This window comes from Physeter macrocephalus, chromosome 19 (assembly GCF_002837175.3).
Source record: "Physeter macrocephalus isolate SW-GA chromosome 19, ASM283717v5, whole genome shotgun sequence".
NCBI lineage: Eukaryota > Metazoa > Chordata > Mammalia > Artiodactyla > Physeteridae > Physeter > Physeter macrocephalus.
Genome location: NC_041232.1, coordinates 62,853,412 through 62,873,657, shown reverse-complemented (window position 1 = coordinate 62,873,657; position 20,246 = coordinate 62,853,412). Strand labels below are relative to the sequence as shown.

The following is a 20,246-nucleotide window of genomic DNA, read 5'->3' as shown; positions in this document are numbered from 1 at the left end:
CAAGATCCCACATGCCGCGGAGCGGCTGGGCCCGTGAGCCGTGGCTGCTGAGCCTTGCGCGTCTGGAGCCTGTGCTCCGCAACGGGAGAGGCCACGACAGTGAGAGGCCAGCGTACCGCAAAAAAAAAAAAAAAAAAAGCAAACTGTGAATTGTAAAGCAATTATACTCCAATAAAGATGTTTAAAAAAAAAATAGCAAACTGTGATCTTGTATTGAGTTATAAACCAGAAAACTAAATACCCAAAACAATTTCTTTGGCTATAAAGAATATTAGTGGGACAACTGGCAAAATAAGGTCTGAAGATTATATAATAGTATTCCATCGATATTAATTTCCTGATTTTGATCATGAAATTGTAGTTATATAAGAGAATGACCCTGTTTTTAGGGAAACACACTGAGGTATTTTTAGGAATAAAGTGGCACATGTCCACAATTTATTCTTCAAACTACCAAAAAGAAAAGAAAGAAAGAAAATTATGCAGAGACTGATAAAGCAAGCATGGAAAAATTTTAACATTAGGGGAATGCGGTGAAGGGTATACAGAAAGCTTTGTATTTTATTTTTGCAACTTTTCTGTTTTTCTGAATGTTTTTCAAAATAGAAAGAAAAGTAAAATAAGATTCAATAATGAAGTAATAATCTGACTAAAAATTTAAGTAAAATTTGATATAACTAGACTGAGAAGATAGGGGTATAAGAGAGCAAAACTCACATCTACCATAATAGGAAGCCAGCAGATGATGTCTAAATTCGATATAGTTAAGAAGAGCAGTATAAGAATAGTACACCAGATAATAGAAATAGTAGATATTTTATATATAATTAGAAATATGGTGGCACACCAGAAGAACAGTGGAAAAAAAAAAAAGAAAAGTAGTTGCTTTGAGAAATGGAACTGGTAATTACAGAAGAATGAGGCATGGACGTGGCTATTTTCTGCTACTATAGGTCTTTTAGAATTATTTAGTTTTTAGTACTTTTAGTTTTATTTAGTATTTTTAAACTATTATTTAATTATTTACTATTATTTAATTTTCAGTATTTTTTAAAAGTGTTATTTAATTATTTACTTTGTGTGAACTACAGACATATGCTAATTTTGGAACCACTGGGTAGATGAATCTAATTCTTGGGGGCCCAACTCCCCAGGAAGGCACGAAGTCTCTTCAGCCTACCTTTTATGAATCCCACCTGCACCAATGGCATCACATTACACCAACAGGTTTAAGTGAGCTGTTACATCCAAGCCACAGGATGTACGAGGTGGGAACGGCTGTCGAGACCACTGGCTCTGACACACTCACTCTGGAGATGAGGATGGCGAGCCACGGAGGCAGAGGGCGAGCCACGGAGGCAGAGGGCGAGCCAGCCGAGGCCCTTGGAGGCTCTGGCTTACACCCCGCCTGACCCTGTAGCACCTCACGTCGGGTGGAGGCTATGTCCATGCCAAAGAAACCTCTCAGCATAGAACATGTGGGCTGACAGCCCTGGGCCTCGAGGGACAGCTGGGGCCCAGAACCCTCAGCCTCCTGTACCTGTCCTAGAGGAGCATGGGGCTCCACTTACCTCTCCCTGGATCCCCGCCAGGCTGACAGTCCTCTCGGACCCAAACACACTCCAAGCCGTTAAGAAGCAAAATGCTAAATTAAATTCTCCATCAGTAATGAAAAAACTCAAGGTTTATAAACTCTGGGAAGGAGAGGAGCCTGGGGATGTGGAGGAAGCTACATTTGGCCCCACCACGGGACGGGGGAAGCGGAACTTCTCCCTGAACCCTCCAGGGGGTAGGGTGCATGCCAAGAGGAAAAGTGAGGGTCTTTGGGGAACACAAGAACATGTGTAATGTTTTAATCATCAGACAAGGTCTTTCCTCTAGAAGCACCCCAAGAGTGGGTCAGGGGGATACAGGGTTGGGTCCAGAAGGATGGCAGAGCCTCCTCTCCTATTTCACAGGAAGTGGGACCGCGAGGCTCAGAGGTAGGACACGATCGCCTGTCCCTGGGCCAGGGCTCTGTCCTCATCAGCCCTCTGCTCCCGAAGTCAGAACACTGAAGCTCAGAGGGAAAGGCCAGAATTGTTTTCTGGACAGATCTCAATGTTTAGCTTTTCCACAGTCTGTGCTGAGCCTGCAACTACGTTACTGTTATTATTTATAGTCTATTTAACATCAACTTTTGATTATTCCCTTTGTAGACAGAAGTTAGTGTTTGTTGTTTTATCCCCACGTCAGCTTCCTCTCGCCACTAACTATGCCTCAGGGTCACTGCCGGCTGCCTACAGGCTCTGAGCCCAGGGACAAACTCCCTTCACCATCAGCCACTGCCCAACACACAGTGGGTGACAAATCCGCTACACACACAGGAACGTCATCCAAAGAGAAGGAATAGCGTAAGTAGCCCAGAGCTTCCCCTCCATCTCTAAATAAAGGCTGCCTCCACATCTTCACCCCAGGCAGTGGCTCTGATCACCTGCAAAGGCGCAGCATCACTGGGGGCTCTGCTGAGGTTTCTACCTTTGACGGTGAGGTAATGACACACACCCCCACCCCGCCAAACCAGGAACTCTAATCCCCAGGGGCTCACCCAGGGCTGTTGGCACGGCTAGTGCCAGGAGCAGGTGCCAGGGTCTGGGGGACTGGGTCGTTCCTAAATCACTCAACCCTCTGCAAATCTGCATCCTTGGTTGTCAAAGAGGGCAAGATTCTTTGTCCACCATTTGAGCAAAATAATGGTAAAGAACAAATAAACAACCAAAATTTTGTCAGCAAATAGAAGGGGATAGGTGATGTCAATTACCAGAGAAATTATCAAGAAACTATTAAGACAGACAACACAACTGGTATAAACATTAAAATTGCTAAGAGACTTTATCTTACTTGTTCCCAACACTGAAGAAATGCCAGTTCTGTGACACAGTAGAGGTGTTAGCTAACACTACGATGGCCGGCATATTGCAATATAAATGGATCAAGTCAGTATCTTGTATACCTTAAACTTACACAATGCTATAGGTCAACTATATCTCAATTTTAGAAAAAGAGAACAAATAAAAAGAATTTATTAAGAGCCAACTGCCTGCAAGTAGGTCCTCAGGCCTGGCTCTCAAACTTGAGCAGACATCAGAATCACCTGGAGAGCTTCTTAAAACACAGATCGCTGGGCCCTAACCCCAGAGCTGCTGGTTCAATAGGAGTGAAGGGGAGTGCTAAGAATCTGCATTTCTATCAAGTTTCTGGGTGATACTGATGCTGCTGGTCTGAGGACCACACTTTGAGAACCTAAGCGTTTTCAGACCCCAGGATTTGGAGTGTGTTGTGTGGGAGGCATGGAAGTGTGGGAGAGACACATGGGCATATCCCAGTGATGTGGAGGGCAGCCCTTCTCTAGGGATATATTAAGTGCTCGAGGAGCCCAGAAGAAGCAAAAAAGGAAGTGGGTTGTTTGAGAGGGCTGCATAGAGAAGGTGACCTTCAAGTAGTCTTTGAAGAACAGGTAAGTGGCAAGTAGGCGAATGTAGCCGGAAGGACATTTAAGTCAGGGGACTGGTGCTGCTGGATCAGGACCCGTTAGCTAGTCATAAGGCTAGAGCACAAGGCGGGAAGTCACAGGAGAGAAGCCTGAGAGGCTGGCAGGCACTGGGGTTAAAGGAAAGTCTGTGATTTTTTTTCCCCATAGGCCTCGGGAATCATCGAAGGAGTTTTAAGCAGGGCAACAGGAAGTCTGGTGAAACCTTTACCTTTCTGGGTCTATTTGTCTGTGTAATGGGGTGATGGGCAGGCCTTTTCCAGCCCTGACATGCTGTGCTTCCATGGGGGCAGGGGACAGGGCATGGTGCCATCCAGTCAGTGGCCTCACCCTGTCGGCAACCCCTTGCAAGCTCAGGGACCCAAAGGTCACTCACACATGCTTGGTCTATCTGTCCATCTGCTGCCTCCAGAATCCTGGCCAGCCTGGGAAGTGGAGACAGACAGCTGGAGGTGTCACACACATTGCTAATCTCTCCTGGGCCCGTTCCCCCTCCCCCCTGGCTTGCAGAGCCAAGCAGCCTGGGACTGTGCAGCGGCTCACAATGGAAGGAAGAGGGTGTAGGAGGGAGGTCCCCGGGCTGACCCTGGTATTGTTCTTGGGCCAGAAGAAAGCTTCTTCCTGCCTGGCCACTGCAGTGCTAGAAAAGACGCCGGCCGGCCAGCAAGAGTCAGCGCGTCCTGGGGGGGGCGCCTGCCGTCGGGGCAGCCTGGGAGCCGGGGCCCATTCACAAACGCCTGCAGGAGAGCACGTAGCCCTGTCCGCCCCGCCTCCTCTGCCTTGCCGGCGGCTGCTCCCAGCGAGAGGAGCTGGGGTAAACGAAAATAACCGGGCTTCTCCGCCAGGAAGGAGAACGAGACCAGAAATGGCACCCTGGCTAATAAAGGAATAATGGATGCTTCACACCCTCAGTGATACCTTCCTCCTCCCCCGCCCCAGCTGCTCCTTCCACCGCCCAAGAACGGAGCAGGAAGGTGCTGGACCAGGGCGCAACCTTGTTGAACCAGGACTGGTCCAAGTCACCAGGACATTCCCGAGATGGCTGGGGTGTTACACCAGCCCTGGAAACTCCTCTAGGAACAGACGGTGGGGCTGCACGTGGGGTAACCCCGCTCACCCTGGGCTTTGGGGCCCCTCCTGGAAGGACCACTGGGTCACTGGGGTGGGTGTGTGCATGAGGGTGGCCCTGCCTCTGAGCGATGGTAGCCAGGGCACCGCAGGCCAGCTTAGGGCATGCTCTCAGCCTGGGCTCCTGGTACCTCTCTCTGCTGGCCTCCCCCTCCCAAGCCCAAGTCATTCCGGGGTTGGGGGTGGGTGGATAGAGCAGCTCTTGCTGTCTCTGAGATGTCCTGGGACCAGCAGAGGTCATGAGGGAGGCCATCTTCAGTCTGGCCTTGCTTGGGCCTGCTACTCCCCCACCGTCCCCCATCCGACTGATCAAGCCCTCTGTCCCTCAGCAAAGGATTCTGGGTATGGTCTGGGCCAAAGCAGGGCATGGACCAGACGACGTCTCTGCTAGGGGCAAGTCCTCTTTTTAAGGGACCCTGGCCTGTCCCTAACGAAGCAATGAAACGTCCTTCCTCGGCTACTGTGGGAAGATGTGTACAATCCTAGGAATTCCTTAGAGGTCCCAGGAAGAAAGCATAAGGATTGGTCAGGCCTTAGGATTTGGCCCTTGGCTTCCTAAATCCTCCTTCCATTGTACATTTCTCTGCTCAAGAACGTTCGGTTGAGTCCCTGTTTGGTCAGGTTCCAAGGCCTCGAGCACCTGCACCAACTGCTCTCTCTGCTGTTGGACACGTCCCTTCAGGACTCCGGGACTCCCCCATTCTCCGTGGCCTCCATTTCTCCTGAACCACTGCTTGCTTAGTTCTGCAGCCCTAATGCCATACCTTTGCTTTTCTCTCTGTGAAACAACAGGAGAACCTCAAAACTGGCCTACAATGAAGTCCTCCAAATGCCCACGAAAGCCCTCAGGACTGGGATGGTGGGATGGTGGTCTGATTCATCTAGGACAATTTCACCAAGCAGGTGAAATTTGACAGGGCCGTGAAAGAGCAGGGAGATTGGACAAGGGAGAGGTAAGGACACACGAGGTCTACAGGGCACACAGTCTTCTCTGAGATCTCTGTCTTCGTAGGAGCTGGGGAAACACAACCTAATCTCTATCCCTCCACCTGCAACTGCCACCCCCAAATCACAGGAGGGACGTGTGGATGGTTCTCATCTTGTCTGTCAAGCTCCCCAGTTCCGTGCTTGCTTCCAGATGTAACTGAGCTACTTAGTAAGGCCACTTCACACCTGTAGAGTGTTTTTTGGTCATTGTACGACCTGGTTTATATTGTGACCCTCAGCAAAGCCTTGCAATGAAAGTCAAACCCGTATATGATCCCATGTTACAGTTGAAGAAATGGGAGCTGGAAGAGAATCATTTTGGATGAACTCCAAGATGTTCTGCATGCAGAACCGAAGGCCTCTCGGATGACAAGTGAATGAACTTGTTTGTCACCTGTTTTAACTCTCAGGGCTTTTTGTCTGTTTATACTCTGGATCAGTGTTTATCAATCTTTTCCTGTAAAGGGCCAGATCGGATATATTGAGGCTTCGACGGTGGTAGGGTCCACAATGCAGTTACTCAACTCTGCTTCGTAGCACAAACACAACCACAGCCAGTGAACAAATGAATGGGCGTGGCCATGTGCCAATAAAACTTTATTTGCAGAAGCAGGCTGGAGGGCTGGACTTGGTCTGCAGACCACAATTTGCCCACCCCTGTCTAAGACCCTACCTGTGCTATGGATAATTGAGGCTGTCCTATAAGGGAGGCAGATGTTTCCGGGACGCCTAGAGCCAGAAAGCACTTGCCACCTCCAGTCCCCCCTCCCTGCATTCTGCCCGCACCCCGAGACTGTGAGAACCTGGTCCAGACTCAGCCAGTCTCCTGCTTCCCAGGAACTTTCCTAGCTGTCCCCAACAAAACTCTTCATGCCCCCAATAATAATTTCTTATAAAAATACTCCCAAACAACAAAAATAAAAATAGGCTGGCCTCACAGCACACACTGCCCATGGCCAATGGGCCTTGCAACCTGGTGGTCTCAGACAGGAAACCATGGATCGAAGAAGTCCTGGTCTCCTCCTTTATTGTATGGGCACCTATTTTTATCCTGAGGGAGGAAGCACTAGGTGGGTGGGAGGGTGGCCAGAGAACAGAGGGGCTCTCCTAGGTGAGCCCTCCTCCTCAGAGCCGGGGCAGGATCTGGAGTCGGCAGGGGTTGGGGGGAGGCCCCTGGAAACCTTTCCGATTAAAAAAAAGGAAAAACATCTCTTCCTCTGTCAAAGGTGTCAGTAGGGGCTCCTCTCTCCCTCGCCCCACCCCCTCCTCCTCTCTTTCCATTTTTAGTGCCTAGAGCAGTAGAGAGAAAAAAAAAAAAAAAAAAAAGAAAGATGTCCATTTTCTTGTTCTTGCTTATTAAGGAAATGCCATTCACCCCTAACTTGCTGTACGTGACTACAGTCACCTAGAATTAGAAAATGGTTTTCCATCACCTCTTCCTCCTCGTCACTCCTTACAAAGGAGCGCCAGGCTGCCTGAATTCCAATCCCACTCCCCCATTTGTAAGCCGTGTGATTTGGGGCAGGTATTTGATCTCGGTTTTTTTGTCTGCAAGATGACGATAATAGTAGTACCTACACTCTACAGGGCAGTTATGAGAATTCAGAGATGATACACGCAGACACGTAGCTCAGACGGTACGTGATTTACGTGAGCCCCTGTGAAGGACTGTGGGGTGCTGGGGGTGAGTCCCTCTGGGATAGGAGCAAGTCAGGGCTCATTTAGTCATTCACCTAATATTTAATGAGCACCTATATGAGCCCGCATGGAATGTAACATTCCAGTGGAGAAGGCAGACCACAAAAATAAAGCATGTGTGTGATGATCACTATGGAGAAAAATTAAGTGGGGGTGGGCGGGAATGGGGTGTTCAAAAGGCTTTACTGAGAAGGTGACATCTGACCAGAGACAGCATCGTCTGTAAAAGGAGATCAGTAACAGCACACCCCCCACAGGGACGATGTGAGGATAAGTAAGATAAGATAAAGAAAGCACCGTCACAGTTCCTGGAGCCTGGGAGGCACTTAGCCAGTGTTTGCACTGCGTTGCAGTCATTCATTGCTAGATGCTCATTACAGGGACATTAGGAGAATTGCATGTCCTGGTTCACTGAAAAGGCAGCGGCCCCTGCGTTTAAACTCAGTCCATCATGACTAAGACAATGCCTGGTCCACAGAAAGATGCCCAGTCAATCCTGGTGGACTGTTAATGAAGTCAGACCGGACCTCCCATGGGACCAAGATGGGACATGAAGCAGAATTTGGGGAAGAGGGCAGGCCTGGGGTTGTGAGGGGGGGACTTCGTTTTTACATGATTTTGCTCCTTGGCATCTCAGGATATTTTAATAATCCTCATGCCTGTGAGTTAGCATATCCTGGAAGTTTCCAGAAGACTTGGCCACAGAGCTGGTATAGCTCTAGGGAATGATAAAGTCACTCCTTCCCATCTGGAGGGCTGGGAATTGGGCTTCCAGCCGCTTCAATCCAGTGTGGGGCAGCCCCTTCCCACCAACCCCGAGTCCACACGGCAACGGCGCCACCTGCTGGAGGAACAAGGCTGCTCCCGCATCTGCCACCATTTTTATTCCTCCGAGCGCTCCGTGATTTTCATTCTGACAGCTCGTATGTCCCTCACATTCCTGGAGGGTGGGGTGTTTCTCACCCTGTCTTTATTCGGGGCCAAGCGGGTGAATGGGGTGCTTAACCTCGAGCTTCACTGTCCCCCTCCTTTAGCTGGTCTCCTGTCCTCACTCTGGGTCCCATGTGAAGACAGTACTTGGGCACATCCAGGAGGCCAGAAATCCCACTCGACTTAGTCACGTTCTTTGTTCAGTGTGTGCGCCATGCCGACCTCACATCAGTGGGCCTACACATACCGTACTGCACTAAACTAGGTCAGTCACCAGAGGATTAGGGCAACGGACCTGACCAGGTCAGGGTGAGCTCATAATTAACTGCAGACAGACACAGAATTTAGTTTCAAAATTTCCTAACAGGAAAGCAAAATAAGTTGGGTTATGCAGTTCCCATTGTCAGACAAAAGACGGCAGGCAGGCGAAACGTGGCAGGCGAAACGTTTCTGACGGAGAATTCAAAGAAAAATGATCAAAATGTGTCCTTTCAGAAAGCCTTAGGCAAGACACGAGATAACAACAATGTCTTTCAACTGGGGTTTTGTTTAAAACGCAGAAGCATCCAGGGCCGTGTGGAATAAAGAGGCAGTATTTCTGCAGGGGCCTGAGGAGACGCTGACAGAAACTGTTCAAGGCAGCACACCTCAGGGGGAAGGAGCCCAGGGTGGTGTCTGGGCTGGAGGTCTTGGGCCAGAGGTGAGGAGAGGGGAGCTCAAGGGGAGACCAGAACCCATTCAGATTCGATTTCCTTGCCTTCACATTGAACTCAGTCAAGTTTATGGGGCTCCATCAATCCCGTCAGCACCGCCTGCCAGCCCCTGTCCTTCCAAGGGCAGGAGCCAGCACTCTGTAATTCTCCAAGCCCCACGCCAGCGGGTCTCTCCCCTGCAGGCCCAGGTGAAACCGTCTGGTGTGGGGAAGGCCACCAGCACACCTCACTCCGTGGTCGAGCACCCTCCTTGTCTGTGCAGCTGATAGAGGCTTAATGGGTGTGCCCACCTGGGAGCTGCCACGTGTTCCCAGGGGTCTGAGGATTGGAGGGGGGGGGAGGGAAGTCCCTGGAGGAATGTCAGGCCTGTGCATGGCAGCGGACACCTGGACCAAACAGGTGCTTCTTTCACTCGTGCGGTTGCCTCCTTCACTGCCTCACCTTCTCCCTTGTTCTGGGGAGAAGGCCTGAGTCTGGAGGGCCTGCGTCATTTTGGGGACGATGTTAAGCGCCGTATTTGCATGTTGAGCACCAGCAAGGCAAGGGCACCTTTGGCCACTAGGGACAAGGGACCTCCCGTTGCAAATGTGACGGCGGAGTCTCCAGAGCGGTGCGCTGGTGCCCTCTAGTGGGAGCAGACCACGGCGCAGCCATCCGACTCGCTGCCCCTGCCATACCTGACCCTGGGGCCCCACCGGGAGCAGGATTACAAATGATGGGGGCTGGAATGTCCACATCACTGCCAATACGGCAGGCTGGCCAACCCCCTTCCACGGTTCACAACAGAGGTGCCAAAAATGCAGGCGGGACCCCCAGGACTCCACTCAAAGCCCAGTCGTATAGGTGTCAGCTTCTGCCCTGCCCTGTGGCTTCACCGCCTGAAACCATGATGGATGTCCTCCTGAATCCATGTTACCACGTTCAGGGACTCCAGCTGCCCCTTCCCAATCAGAGCTCTTGGGGAGCAAAGCTAGCTTCAGCTCACCTGAGGCTGCTGAGTTTGGGGATGCTGAAACCTGGCTGCTGGCTGTCACCCAGCCCAGCTCACTCGCTCTTCGCCCTCAACTATCGCTACAGGGAGGCAGACCTTGGGGACAGTCAATATCACCAGCATCAGCCTTTACTAACCAACTAAATGCCTCTTATGGGTGGAGAACTGTGCCTGGCGGATGTGGGTACCTCCTGTCTGCCCTGCTGCCTCAGGTTCTTGGGTGGCTCCAGGGGCCTGAGTCCCAGCAGTGGGGTTCCTGGATTCATTGCCCACTGTGCAAATACAACCAGGTGGGACCACCAGGGATCGAGTCCTTGGCTTTGGCTGGAGGGGGGCGTGGACAGGCACCCAGGCATCAGCAGCTGACCTCTGACTGAGGCACTCCCACTGAGGGCCACTCACTGTGACATGTGCCCCATGTGTGACTCCCAGTGAGAGACAAGCTAGAGGTCCCAGAGATGTACAACAGGCATTAAGGTGGGGGGCCGCTGGGGCCCTCAGCTCCTGACTCAGCCATTCTTTCAAGGCCCAGGCTGCAGACACCGCACGGCACTGGAGAGGCAAACAGAGCATGCAGGGAGGGGCCAGACTTCCCTCCACGGGGGCACTGACCTGGGCTAGGCACCGGCGCTCGCTCAGGCACTGATAGCTGCAACTCTGCTCTACTGTCATCAGAGCACATGTCTCATTTCTCTTCTAGACTGTGCCCCTCCTGGCAACTGTATCTCATGCAGTTCTCTCTCTCTCTCTCTCTAAAAGGCTGCTGCAAAGCCCCTGTCCATGAAGAAGAGTTAGGTGAACAAGTGAAGGAAAGAGGAAATCGGAGCAGAAGCGCCATTGCCGACCCGACGGTCTCTTTCTCCGCCACAGCCCCTTTGCCCTTGGATGGGGTCATGGGACTAGTTCTGTCCAATGGGCTAAGTACAAATGATACTTCTGGGCCAAAGCATTTGAGACCCAGATCATGACCCTCCAGCTCTCTCTTTGTCCCTGCCAGGGCCACCTGGGTGCTGTGCGTTGAGATGGTAGGGTCACAGAATGGAATCCAACTGGGCATTTGAGCCCCCACTTTGGAAAGGAGCTGCCCTGGAGGGTAGCTGGACCCTCAGCAGAAATCTCAGTAAGTGACAAATAATATCCTGTGTGTGAGGCCTCTGAGATTTGGGGGTTTGTTTAATATCATGCCATGGCCTATAGTATCTGAACACAGCAGATGATTGAAAAATTCTGTCTTGTTTTAAAAAAAAAAAAGACATACGCCCCAGTTATCACACCAACAAGAGCATAACCGGGTTCATGTCAAAGTTCTGCTGGGAAATGACGGTAGAAACTCATAGGCAAAAGGATGGACTGAACGTTAAGACAAATATCTGCCTCTCTTCTTCTGTGTGAAAGAAGTGGAGGGCAGGTGGGCAATGAGCTTCAGGCCAACCTTCTCCCTGCATCCTCCTATTTTTGTTCCTTCCTGCTTCCAGGAGGGGAGGGGAGGCTCTAGGTTTCTTTCTTCTCCTCAAAGCCTGACTTCTGTCTAAGACAGTCTCTAGGAAGCCCAGTCATCTCTGCTCAGGCCCTTGACTGCTGTGGATGGACTGGGGTCCCCAGACTATGGGTGGGGCTTCCCACTCATTCAGCAGTCTTCAGCTGGGTGCATGGTGTCTCCCAGATGTATTTGGAAATTGGAGGTGTTTTTGGTGGTCACCGTGACTGCCCTCTCCCCAGTGACTGGCGTTCAGTGGTTGAAACTGGGAACACTAAATACCTGTACGTATTGGACAGGTCCACACAATTAAGATCTGTCCCACCCCAAATGCCAATAGCTAGGCTAGCTGACCCTGAGGCCCCAAGGCTAAACAACGGAACCAACCAGCCCTGTCTAGGAGAACAGTAGGAAAATTCAGAAAACAATCACCCTGATGTGCTCTATCACCAGACCTCAAATTCTACCACCAGAGATATATGTTTTGGGATCAGGAGGCCTGTTGGCCTTGTCCTAATGGTACCATATGAAATGCAAACACCCCAAAGAGACGTCAAGCCCTGAGCATGATCAACTACAAATTTCAACTCTTGTGGATAATTTTGATAAAACTGCAGATATTCTGTGAGGCTTTAACAAATACAGATTCCTGGGTACAATCAGTGGGTGTGGTCACCCGCCTCCAGGATGGCCCCCAATGACCTCACCTCCTGCTATTCACACCTTTGTATAGTTCCTTCTACATTGTACCAGGGTTGGTCTGTGCAATCGACGTATAGCTTGTGGCAGAGTGAGAGCATGTCACTTCTGAGATTAGGTTAGAAAAGATTAGGACTTCTGTGTTGGACGCTCTCCACTCTCTCACCCATGATATGTCTATGTCTGTCTATCTGTCTCTCTTCCTTCCTCCCTCCTTTTGGAGGAAGCCAGCTGCCATGATGTGACACTCAAGCGGCTTATGGAGAGGCTCATGTGAACGAAGCCTTCTGCCAGCAGCCAGGGTAGAACCGAGTCCCCTGCCCTCTGCCATGGGAGGGAGCCACCATGGTAGTGAGTCCTCCAGCCCCGGTCCAGCCTTCAGATGACTGCAGCCCCAAATGACACCTTGATCACAGCTTTGTGAGAAACCCTGAGCCAGAACCACCTGGCTAAGTATGATGTTCCCAGATTCCTGACCCTCAAAAACTGTGTGTGATAACAAATGTTTGTTGTTTTAGGCTGCTAAATTTTGAGCAACTTATTACACAGCAATAGATAACTAATACAGTGGATCTAGGGTAAGACCCAGAAAGCTGTAGATCTGCTCAGGGACGTGTCTGTTGGTAGTTTTCTGAGGGCAAAGCTGGTTCAAAGTGTTGGTGTGTGTGAGTATCAAAGCCCGTGCGCCGTGTGGATCCTGACTGGGAATGGAGACCAGAGGTGAAGGCTTCCACTCCCGGCACCTCTAAGAGCTGATGTCTCACGCAGTCCCTAGAGACCAAGAATGTTTGCTGATGGATTGTTCCTGAGAGAGAGAAAACCCTAGAATATGAAACCTGAGCGGGACCTTGGTCGGATGATTTTCAAAATCTGTTCAGTAGTGGAACCATATCTTCAAATGAAACCATTTGTAGAGGACTGGTTTAGAGACACGGGCTGAGCTGTTCTGGGCGAGCCTGCATGGGGGTCCCCTCGAGCCGGCTTCTTCAGCCACCCCACTTCCCACTCCAGGAGCGCCCCGAGACGCCTCTGGAAAATCCCAGAGCTTTACAGTTTGCAAACCTCTAATCTAGTTCAACTGTGTCATTTTACTGATGCGTAAACCAAGGCCCACAGAAGGGAGGTCACTGGCACGTCTGTGGCAGACGCCTATCCTTTGATTCTCGTGACCTCTGATGCAATCTTTCTGCACTCCTTGGGTTGCCACTCAGGACAAATGCACAAGGTGGAGATGGGGTATAGGAAATTGCTCCCTCTCCCACCTCCTAACAAAGTGGGGAGCCCCAGAGCCTGTCCACCAGAAGAGGCAGCACCTCCTATGTGCCAGGCAGTGTTTTCAGTGCTTCACATGAATTCATGTGCTCAATCTTCCAGACAATCCTAGGATGCAGATACCATTATTACCCTATTTTACACAGGAGGAAGCAGGCAGAGCAAGGTAAGTAACTAGCCCGACCCCTTGGCTAGTCAGTGGCATGGCCAGGATGCCATGGTGTCCAGACACCAAGCCCTTAACCCCTTCACTCCGCTGCCTCCCCCAGGTAAGGGCCTGGCTCCTTCTCCCTTCTAGCGGGAGTGAAAGGCCCTCTGCTGTGCTTCCCAAGGAGCTGGGAGGCAGTCACCCAACAGGAGATGTGGTCACATCTGTAACTTTTCAGGCCAGGATGCCCCAGGCTTCTGGCTCAAAAGCCACTGAGGGGTCAACACCTCGCCTAGGGCAGGGGACTCCTCATCTAGGTCAGTGTCTCTCAAATGTACTTTTTCTATCAATAACGAATGCTGTAGGCATTTCGGAATGGAGTGATAAAGTGGCGACTTCTGAGTACTTTACTTTTTGACTTTTGCGCCAGGGCTAGCTTTATATTAGCTGTGAGAATTTAGTACAGATCCAGGCCAGAGGGTATTTCATTAGCCGATACTCTGTGCCTTTGACCTACACATCATGGCCTAGACCCTATTAATTATTTTTCTCTCAAGCATAGGAAAGTTGCAAGAACAGTGCAAAGAGCCCCTCCCCTCAACCCCCGTCCCCCTCACTCAGGCTTCTGTCTCCCTCTGTGGATCTACACACTCATTATCATTCATCTTTTTCTAAACCATTTGAGGACACGCTGCAGACATGAGGCCACATATCCCGCAAATATTCTAGTGTGTGTTTCTCAACAACAGGGACACTCACCTACCTAGCCATCATATAGCCCCCTAAATCAGGACACTTCTAGCCAAGAAACACTACTGCCACAGACCCCAATTCACATTCTCCCACTGTCCAACAAGGTCTCTATTTCTTTCTGGTCCAGGATCTCAAAAAGGAATACATATTGCATTTAGTTGTCTGCCTCTTCAATCCCCTTCAATCTGGGAGATTCCTCAGTCTTTCATGTCCAAGCAGTTTTAGAAGATGGCTTTTCCATTTGGTTCCTCATGACCAGATGCAGGCTGTGCTTTCTTGGCAGGAAAACCCCAGAAATGATGCTGGGCTTTCTCCGTGCAGTACATCAGGGGCACATGGTGTCCACTCACCCCACACTAATGATGTTAACCCTGATCACCTGGTCAGGTTGGAACCTGCCAGGTTTCTCCACCATAAAGTCACCACACTTTCCCTTATGATGAGGTGAGCCCTACATGTGCCCCAGCCTGGTGCCTGGTGAGTTTCCAGTCTGCAAGGCAGGGAGGAGTCCAAACAGAGCCCAGTGGTCTCAATGAGTTAAGGGGACAGAGTTCAAAATTCAGGGAGTCCAAGGCCACTAGAATTTGGAAGGCAGAGTACCAGAGAGGACAAAGCTGCACACAGAGAGAAATCCAGAAATTGCAGGCCCTTGAGTCTTTGGCTGAGCACCAATTTGTGCATGTATGTGAGGAAACTTCCAGGGCTGGTGAATAAGCTACCTGCAACAAATTGATGGAGCAATCCCCTAAGATCACACACGGCTGGAAATAGTTCGTATTCCCAGCTGACATGGTGGAAATACTTCCTAGGACATAAAGCACTGAGTGGCAACTTCAGAAGGCTATTGATCCAGTAGTGGAGCAAACTTTGCTCTAAAGGCTTCCCACCTAACAAAGCTTAAAAAGCAAGCCTTGAAAGGATCAAACTCTTGAAGTAACTTAACTGTGTTCTGGAATAAAGTTCAAAATATTTTCATTAATAATAATAATATCCAACACCCTAAAATTCCTAATATCTTGCATCTAATATAAAATTACCAAGCATGCAAGGAAAAACACAACCCATACCCAAGAGAAAAATCAGTTAACAGAAACAGACTGTGAAATGACATGGATGACAGAATTAGTAGAGAAGGACATTAAAACAGCAACTATAAAATATTCCATATGCTCAAGAAGATAGGAGAAAGCATGAGCATGAAGAGGAGAGAAATGGAAGATAAATACCCCCCCAAAAAATCCATAACTGAACTTCTAGAGATGAACAATATAATATCTGAAATGAAAAATATACAGGACAGGATTAACAGTAGATTAGACACTGCAAGAAAAGATTAGTGAACTTGAAGACAGAGCAATAGAAACTATCCAAAATGAAACAGAAAAAAAGACTAAAAAAAAAGCAGAGCTTTGGTGAACCATGGGAAAATATGAAGAAGCACGGCGTGCATATAATTGGAATTGCAGAGGGTGGGTTCTGGGGGAGGTGAGGAAGATAATGGCTGAAATTTTTCCAAATTTGATATAAACCTACACTATAAACCTACAGATGCAAGAAGCTCAATAAACTCCAAGTGGAAGAAACACAAGGAAAAACCAGCCCAAGTCACATCCCAGTCAGATTTCTGAGGCCTTGACTGTTCATTCCATTGCCTCCCATTAATAGGCCCAAGGCATAAACACTCAACCAAAAAGTCCTGCAGGGAGCTGGAAGAGAAGAATGGATGCAGCTGACATAGCCAGACAGACTGGGAAGAGAGAGGAAAGCGTGATGTGGTGAGTGCAGTGCGTGGCAGGTCACGCGGGGCAGGATCTGTCATGGAGGAGGGTTTGCTGCTCCCCTCCTCTGCAGGAGGCCTAGCCTCATTCCCGGAAGCAACTACACTCCTACGGCTTCTGCCCAAAGCCCAGCACCAGAAGCATCTAGGGACCTAGGTTTGCTGTCTCTTTGCTGAGTAAATCCTCTTGTCCTGAAGCCCGGCCCGATTCAGGGAAAGGAGTCCAATCAATGACAAAACCAGGAAGCACAGCAGACACCTGGAGGCTGGCAGGACAACTCCACTTTTCAAAGGCCTAAAAATAGCCCTGACCACATTTGAAACCATGACAGCCCTGCCAGTCCCACCGGAGCATGCTGCAGGTTGCCTCACCTCAGACATTTCAGGTCAAGGGACAAAAGCTTCCCAGTTTGCTGAGTTGCCAGTGCATGGGCCATTTCATCCACGTCAGGTCTGCCACCAGCACCTGTGGCACAGCTGAGCACAGGCTGCCACACACACATCACAGTGGGACACTCTGCACCAAGGCAGGTACCCACCCCGGCCCACCTACCACTGCAGTACATCCAGCCTGCAGGAACAAGGGGCCGGTGGGAGAGTTTAGGCCCTGACCAGGCCGAGGGCATGGGGAGGGGTGCTGTTGGAGACTCTGCCCCTGCACTTACCTGCCAGGCTGGGAGGACCTTCTCGATGTCATTCAGGTTGATTCCATCCCCATCTTCCAGCTTCCCTTTTCCACACCTGGACCAGAAAAGACATAACAACATTGAAAGGACAGCTCATTCATGCATCCCGTCCAGGCCCATCAAGCAGGAAGAGCAGGGGTGGTCAGGAGACACCACCTGCAGGTCCTACTCTCCCTCAAGGCCGAAGAATCAGCCTGTCCCACCTGGGGGAAATGGCCCTGGAGAAGTGCCCTCCTCCCTCAGGCCTGCAACACAGGCCCTTCCTTGAGGACAAAGGACTCTGTGCAGGCAGGAATGTGGGACCTGGGGTGGGGCAGAGGCACTAACAAGGTATCCATCCCTAGGGAGGTGAAGGATACCAGAGTTCCCCTTGACCTTTCCAGGCAAAGAAGTTAAGCTCCTTGCCAATGAACACCCCAAAGCATATCACAGATCCTGCAAAAACCCATTATTTTGTCCGGTTACACCAAGGGGAAAACAAATGAACAGAGAGATCGAGCAACTTTCTCAAAGTCACACAGGCCCCCAATAGGGCTTCCTCCCTCCCGGGCCTGACTTTGCCAGTCCAGCAAGCCCGCTCAGAGGCCGATGCTTTGTCTTCATGTCCTCTGTGGGCGGGCACACCTTCAGACCAGAGGTGCTGACCCCAATTCACTGGCAAAGGCCCACATCTTCCACATATTTGAGGGTGCAGACCCTGGAACTGCAGGGCTTGGAACCCCAGTGGCATCACTTACTAACTGGGTGACCCTGCTCAAGTCACTTTCCCTCTCTGTAACTCAGTTTCCTCATTTGTAAAATGGGGATAATTACTAGCGCCTAACATCACAAGGTGGTTGGAGGATTAAATTAGTTAATATATTGAAGTGCTTAGACCTGTGCCCAGCATACAGTAAACGCTATAATAAAGGTATATGTAGAAAATATATTATCATGGTAAATACAGGCAATAATTCAGTAAAATTATAACAAAACAAATAATAAGGTAAATATATTAGTGCTAGTAGGACTGTTATATTTACTGTCTTTGTTGTTATTGTTACTGGGGCAGGGCAGCAGTGCAGTGACTGATTAATAGCATAGATTCTAGAGCCAACACAGCCTCATGCAAGTTACTCAGTTTTTCTGGGCCTCTAGATTCCTCATCTGTTGAAGTGAAGATAATAACAGCTCCTACCTCCCTAAGCTGTGGTGAGTTTTAGATAATACAGGCAAGCGGTTAGAACCGGGACTGGTGTATGCACAGCGTACAGTAAGTATTAGTCACTATTACTACTATGTATTGTTATTATTATTGGCCCAGGTGTGGTGAGGGCTACCTGATGGGTTGGTGGCAGCATTTTCCAGTTCCAGAGTTAATGCAACTCTCAAATTTCAGAGTAATTAGTTCATTTGATCAAATATTTGCCAAGCCTCTCTTGTGTTTTTGGACCTGTCAACTTTTCCTGGAGTCGTGGAAAATAAATGCCACGTGGTTCCTGCCCTCAGACAGCTCAGAGCTCTCAGCCAAGGAGTCCTAAGCCCATCTACAGGGCAGTGAACCTGAGCACCAGTAGGGGGCAGCATGAGATAAGTGCTATGAAAGTCCCGTGCACAGAGGCACCCTGCAACTCCAAGGAAGAGAAACGGGGTGGCTACAAAACGCAGCACAGCTTGGGGGAAGGCGTGGGGGATAGGATCTACGCCCCGTTCAACACACGCTTGTGTCCCTGGGGGCTCCGGCTTGGGCTGGGCCCTCCGTGTCACAGCACGGTGGCCGTGCTCTGTGGCAAGCGAGGACGCGGCAGGACCCAGAGGAGCAGCATCTAGAATAGCCTGGGGTGGAGGCGGGGGAGGTGGGACGTGCGATGGTCCAGCAGAGAATCTTGGAGAGCGTCCCAGGCAGAGGGCAGCAGGGCAAAGGCCTGGGGCTAAGCGCAAGCGTGTTGCCAGCAAGGAGGGCAGGGTTCTTGCGGCTGGAGACGGGTGGGGGAAGGGGCCAAGGGGCAAGATGGCGCTGGAAGGCCAGGGTTGGGAGCACAGCTTGGGTTCTGGCCGGTGGAGATGGGGTGGGAGGGGTGTAAGGGGACCTCTTGCCTCTTCAGCCTCCAGCCTGGTGGTGATGTGCAGGGCTGCAGAGGAGATGGAGAGGTCTGGAAACATCCAGCTGCCTTTCAACTAACACGTCTGCCTGGTAGAGACAGGCTGGCCCGTGAAGACACCAACTGGGCACAGTCATCTGTGCTCCCTGCGTGCCGGGGCAGTGGGGGAGGAGGGAACCGGGGACTCTGGGGCTGACACCCCTCCCCCAGGTCATGTGAACATGTAACACACACCTCTGGCTCCAACCACCCTCGGGCACCAGCCTAGCACATCATGGCACAGCCTTTCAGTCTCACCTCATCAGCCCCTGGGGTCGGCAAGGAGGGCTGCTGTCCCCCTAGGCACGCCCTGTCAGGGGCTCGGGACTCCCTGGAGGCATGGCAGGCAGGTTCCAAGGGCAGAAGGTTGCTACAGACCAGCTGAGTCACTGCTGCCAACAGGGTTTCCAAGGTAACAGCCTCCTCTGATTTCTGTCCCTCCGTGGAAACACGGGCTGCGGGAAGCCTTGGCAACCGAGTGGTACCCTACTTCCAAGGGCTGCTGCCGTGGCTGGGCATGTGGAGTCCATCCCCAGAAAGGCCGGACTCCAAGGGTGACACAGTTCTTGGCGTAGCCACAAGGTGGCCACAGGACGCTGCACCCAAACTCCCCAGGAACCCAGGAGAGATGGGATTTGGTCAGAGAGCCAGGTGTCTATGGGAGACCCCGGGGGGCTGTCAGCAAATCTGGCCGGCTCCTCTGAGTGAGTGAGCCTGGCGGTGAGCAGGTGTGGCCAGTTCCTCTGGCTCCAGAAGGGACAAAGGCCCTCAGCACAAGGGGAACCTTTCCTTCCCTGGATAGTCATTTGTCGCTATTGCCACATTGTGCTCTGTTAGGACGTTAATTTGCGTGAACTGGTGCAGACGCCTTCGGAAAGCGTGACTTCATCACTTGCTCCCCAGTGGACACCTTCAGTCCTTGAGGCAGTGTCGTCACTTCTGTCCTTTGGGCCTCAGTTTCCCCACTGGTTTTGCCATCCATGTGCCCCCAGGGGACAAAGGAGAGGTGGGCGCTTCCCAGGGAAATGCCACCTCTCTCCAGAAGGCTTCCGCAGACAGTTCATCCCCCATGCTGCTCACTTCTCTACCCCTGCCTGCCGCATTCACTTTATGTAACTGCACACCTGGCCCTTATTTTACACTGTGTACTCTCTGAATGTGTATGCATCGTCTCATTCATGAATGGGTTCATGTCTCTTTTTAACAGTAGAGTGAATAGAAATAATGCTTCTGGGCATTATTATTATCATTCTGGGACCGTATTGTATGCAGTGTGTGTGTGTGTGTGTGTGTGTGTGTGTGTGTGTGTGTGTGTGTGTGTGTGTGTGTGTTCCTCAC

General features: G+C 50.7%; 1 protein-coding gene across 5 annotated transcripts in view; it reads right to left on the bottom strand.

The window, feature by feature from the left end:
• Positions 1 to 20,246, bottom strand: part of CTIF (cap binding complex dependent translation initiation factor) — a 145,815-nt gene that overhangs the window by 85,464 nt on the left and 40,105 nt on the right. For all 5 annotated transcript variants that reach the window (XM_028480315.2, XM_028480316.2, XM_028480319.2 and 2 more), the window contains one exon: positions 16,768 to 16,843. In XM_028480315.2, the coding sequence (XP_028336116.1) occupies positions 16,768 to 16,843 (76 nt within the window). The remainder of the gene's footprint in view (positions 1 to 16,767; positions 16,844 to 20,246) is intronic.